General features: G+C 33.9%; 1 protein-coding gene across 2 annotated transcripts in view; it reads right to left on the bottom strand.

Annotated features, from left to right (window-relative positions):
- LOC107642356 (glycerol-3-phosphate acyltransferase, chloroplastic) overlaps nucleotides 44-4,273 on the bottom strand; it is a 6,109-nt gene continuing 1,879 nt past the window's right edge. Inside the window, exons 3-13 of one of the 2 annotated variants that reach the window (XM_021122760.1) lie at nucleotides 3,740-3,826; nucleotides 3,453-3,550; nucleotides 2,865-2,922; nucleotides 2,632-2,733; nucleotides 2,465-2,526; nucleotides 2,262-2,372; nucleotides 1,945-2,023; nucleotides 1,297-1,416; nucleotides 1,104-1,205; nucleotides 393-571; nucleotides 44-182 (exon numbers count right to left, since the gene is read on the bottom strand). In XM_021122760.1, the coding sequence (XP_020978419.1) occupies nucleotides 437-571; nucleotides 1,104-1,205; nucleotides 1,297-1,416; nucleotides 1,945-2,023; nucleotides 2,262-2,372; nucleotides 2,465-2,526; nucleotides 2,632-2,733; nucleotides 2,865-2,922; nucleotides 3,453-3,550; nucleotides 3,740-3,826 (954 nt within the window). In that variant the 3' untranslated portion in view covers nucleotides 44-182; nucleotides 393-436. Of the gene's footprint in view, nucleotides 183-392; nucleotides 572-1,103; nucleotides 1,206-1,296; nucleotides 1,417-1,944; nucleotides 2,024-2,261; nucleotides 2,373-2,464; nucleotides 2,527-2,631; nucleotides 2,734-2,864; nucleotides 2,923-3,452; nucleotides 3,551-3,734; nucleotides 3,827-4,273 lie in introns of both variants that reach the window. The other variant, XM_021122761.1, reaches the window with a different exon arrangement.

Raw genomic sequence — 4,273 nt, 5'->3', positions numbered from 1 at the left:
ATAAAGGTATATCCAAAAAATTCAAAAAACAAAAAAAAAGGTGCCTGCAAACTTCCATCCAGCTAAATAGCTAATCATTCATTGGGTGAAGGCAGCAAGCAATGAGCAATTCCCTCTGCACTCTGGTGAGCTGAGATAAAATTGCTTGAAAGCGTCTTATAAGGGGAAAAAAACATTTCGACCTTCAGCAAAGGAAAAAAAATGAGAAAAATAGAATATTAATTATAATTTTCCAGGTTCAAGTAAATATGATATTATTCGGACCTCCCATTTAAATCCTTTCTCTGCACTTAAATTTAAGGATATTATCCACTTTAAATTGTATCCGCCAGATTAACGTATGTGTAGTTATACAGCTGCAGATTTCTAAGATTACAAAGTTAGAATTGTACCTGATTATCAGAGAAAAATATAATGAAGAACATTCAGATTTGAACTAGTTCCACGGCTGTGACAACGAGACTTTAGGAGTTGACGCTTGTAACCCTTTTTTGCCATGTACCGCAGCTTTCAGCACAGTATATTGCTCAGTCACGGAATCATACAGAACTTTTGTAGAGTCATCCTTGGCCTGCTCCAAAGTCCAAATATAATCCATAGCATACCAATCAAATTAACGATGGAAAAGAACGCAATCTCTTTTTCAAACTTAGATTTTACAAGTTAAAACCACCTGTTGATTTGAGTAGAGAACTCAAGGATACAAAAGACAGGCATTGCACTTAGTTTCACAAGTATTCATTTCACGAAAAGAAGGTAGTTAATACATTCAGATGAGGCAAAGTTCTACTTGCAGGCCATCACAATTTTTACATTCAAAAGTCACAGGCAGATCAGGGAGGGACTTCTTAAAAGCATAAATTTTACTTGGAATTTTGTGCAGTCTCAACAACAAAAACAAAAATATCACTTTTTTTGTACTTGAAATACAGCTTTAAACAAAATAACATTGTTATGACTCTTAATTAATTACAACTCCTCAGTTGGAAGATAACAATTCGACAATAGGTGATTTCTCCCAGGAAAACTGGTGGAGTCAATGGCAAATAAGAAATTTAATAAACATGGGTACTGAAAAGTCCAGGATATAAAATTTAACAAACCTGTTCAGGTTTTCCACTTGCAGGAAAGCTTATTGGTGGAGTCACAGATAAGGCAGTCCCATGAAAAGATATAATTCTTTTCTCCCCAATCTTTTTTTCCACCTGAAAATATATGTACACACACATTAATATAACATATCAATAAAACAAACAACAATAAACAAAAATGGACTCAGCAAGACAAGAACCATACCGTTGCTGGAGGGGGCATTATATCATAGCACAGTAATGCCATAGGATATATATGACCTGGTGGACCGGAATTCTCAACAAGTCTTCGCATATTGTCTACTGAAGCAGGATCAAAGGGTGCCTAAATACCTTATATCAGTACGGAAAGATAGTAGAACTGGCAGTGTAATGCACAAAGTAGAGCTTGATCACAAGGTTTGTTCACAACTCAGTTCTGATACAAATCCTAATGTTCATATTTTATTTTTACACGCAAAAGAGAAGGAAATAACTGTGAACAATAATCTAATTTTTCAGAGTTGCTAGACTGCATTTAGGAAAGATAACATTAGATTTATAATAGGCAGAGGAATTTTGTCTATCACTGTCACCAACTTAATACCCTTTTGACCTTGAAAAATCACCCTCAATGTTTTTCTTAGGTTAAGATTTATCTGACACAATCTAAAGAGAATCTATGTAAACTAATAGAAGCATAAAACAACCTAAAAGTCAGCATAGAAAAGAATAACTACAAGAAAACATGAGTTTGAACTATTCTACTGGTCAATATGATTAAGTTACATTATATCTATGATAATGATAACTTCAAATAACTGGGACTGTAATGCTCTTTTTTAATCTCATTTTAACAGGAAAATTAACTTACTGGTACAAATTCTCCAGTTTTTGGATCTGTTCGATCCCTACCACCACTTGGGGCAATCCAGATTAGCTGAGATCCACCCCTGTACCAAAATACAGAACTTTAACAGCTGAAAGCCAAAATAATGGACATTTGACCAACCAACACAAACAATTAATTGAAGAAATTCTCTGCAGTTACTTTTTATATTTCCTTTTAAGAATTATATTTAAATTTCAAAAGCTTACAGGTTCCAAGAAAACATGGCCTAAGATTGATAAACTACAGAATTCAGAATCTATAAAGAAAAGAAGTTTTTAACTCTACACTAATAGATATACCTTAAAAGCACAGCCATCTCCTTCAAACTTCGTGTATTTGCTTTTTTTTTCATCTCTATTTGTGAGGGGTCGTCAAGCATGTGCTTTTTAGAGTATACACAAATCAGATTCCTATAAAAACAAAGATTATTACGTCAACTACATTCGTTAAAATAAACATATGGACATATTTCAAATTTAATAAACCGAAGTATAAAATAAACCTGCCAATACTGAAGGGCTTGCACATAGGATCAGTAACAACTCTATCTCCTGCTACATAGATCTGTATAACAATTGGCAGAATTCAATTACTTCAGTGGTTACACATGTACACAAAGACTGTTAAAACAACAAAACAATAAAAATTATAAAATTATAAAAAAATTACCATGTTTTCAGCAAGATGTGGGGCCTTTTTTTCAATTAGCAGTGCAATAACAGCAGGATCTGCTTCAGTCTGGTGATTTGACATCAAGATGATATTGTGTCCCTGCAGTAATATTTGAGTCTTAGAATTCCCTCCCACATCTATTAAAATGTTAACAAAGGGAGAATATACAGCAAGCAAATAATCAAATAGATAACTCAAAGGCATGAAGTAAGGACATTAAAAACTGTAACCTTCTTAAGTCTTTCTTCCATTTCAGTGAAAAGGGGCATGTTGCCAACATAAGAATTTCTGCAACAAAGATCCACCCAAATTGCGTAAAGCTGAGGCACAGCAAGATGGAATTCATATTGTATTTAAAACTGGTTATCAAAAAGCCCAAACACTTTGAGAATGGGGTTTACAGTTTGCCACATTCCGCAGACAACACAAGTCTATTGGTGAAGTAAATGGCATGAATGAGATTTACTAATAACATAATAGAGTTTGAGAAATGAGGAGAATTTGAGAGTATGATTCTGAATATTCTGTATATTAGTTTAGTGTTAGCGTTGAATTGTGCTTTATATACATGTGTAGACAAGTGTGTAGATGTGTATAGCTTGTAAGCACAAGCAAGCCTCGGGCAGAGAGGTCATTCTATCTTAAATTAGTTATCACAACTGTCTCAGTAGTTACAGCTATCCCATCAAGCTAATTGTCTTTACTCTCTTACTAGCTTACTCTATTAAGTGTAGGTGATCAACTATTAAAGTCAAATCAGTAAATCAAACAGGTTGATATCAAACATAAGAAAGAGAGACACAAGTTTTAAAACTCACTTGAAATCAATTAGAGGACGGATATAATTTTGACCAAACGTGTAGTAGTCGAAAGGCTCCCTCTTTGCTTTGTGGTGTGGCTCAAAGACAAAGGGATCCTATTCAAAAAAAAGGGGAAAAAAATCAGTAAAAAGCTTTGAGCATGTCATTCATCTAATGCAGGGGAAAAATATCAAGCTAAACATGCATATATTCCAGATGCATGTCTAAATATGAAATATTCTTTAAATAAAAATTCTCTGAGCATGGAAACAAGCAGCACAACGTATCTGAGAATTCAACCTTACCGACACATCCAAAGATATGCGATCTAGAAAAGCAGACATATTTGACAAAACAATCTCGTCTGCCTTGGGATTTCCACTTTTGACTACCTGAAACGTGATTGCAAGCACAAGAAGCGTGTCTAAGTTGTCTAAGCCTTTTAAATTCCATAATAATAATTGCTTTCACTATCATCAAGATTATCCATGCTAAGACAATGAATAAGTTTCAGGTAATAAGCAAAGCACTTAAAAAATTTTCAAAAATTTCAAGTGTAATAATTCCAAAAGTTGCATCTGTTAAAGCAATATTGAAACCAAGGTTATAGATAGGAAACCATTTGTAGTGCAAGTGCATATACAATGAATGCATTTGAATATTTTCCTTGTTTGGGGATTAAAAGGATATTGTTTGGTAAGGTATACTGGCCATATTCTCCGCAATCCCTAATACATTTTTCTTTGCAATTCCTCTCCTTTCTCTATTTATGTACCATTCATATCAGTGTCCAACATCTCAATTAAAGAGACACGTAGGAGGTTTTTTCTTTTGTTAGG

This window comes from Arachis ipaensis, chromosome B05 (genome assembly GCF_000816755.2).
Source record: "Arachis ipaensis cultivar K30076 chromosome B05, Araip1.1, whole genome shotgun sequence".
Lineage (NCBI taxonomy): Eukaryota > Viridiplantae > Streptophyta > Magnoliopsida > Fabales > Fabaceae > Arachis > Arachis ipaensis.
This window is presented reverse-complemented; position numbering and strand designations above follow the sequence as displayed.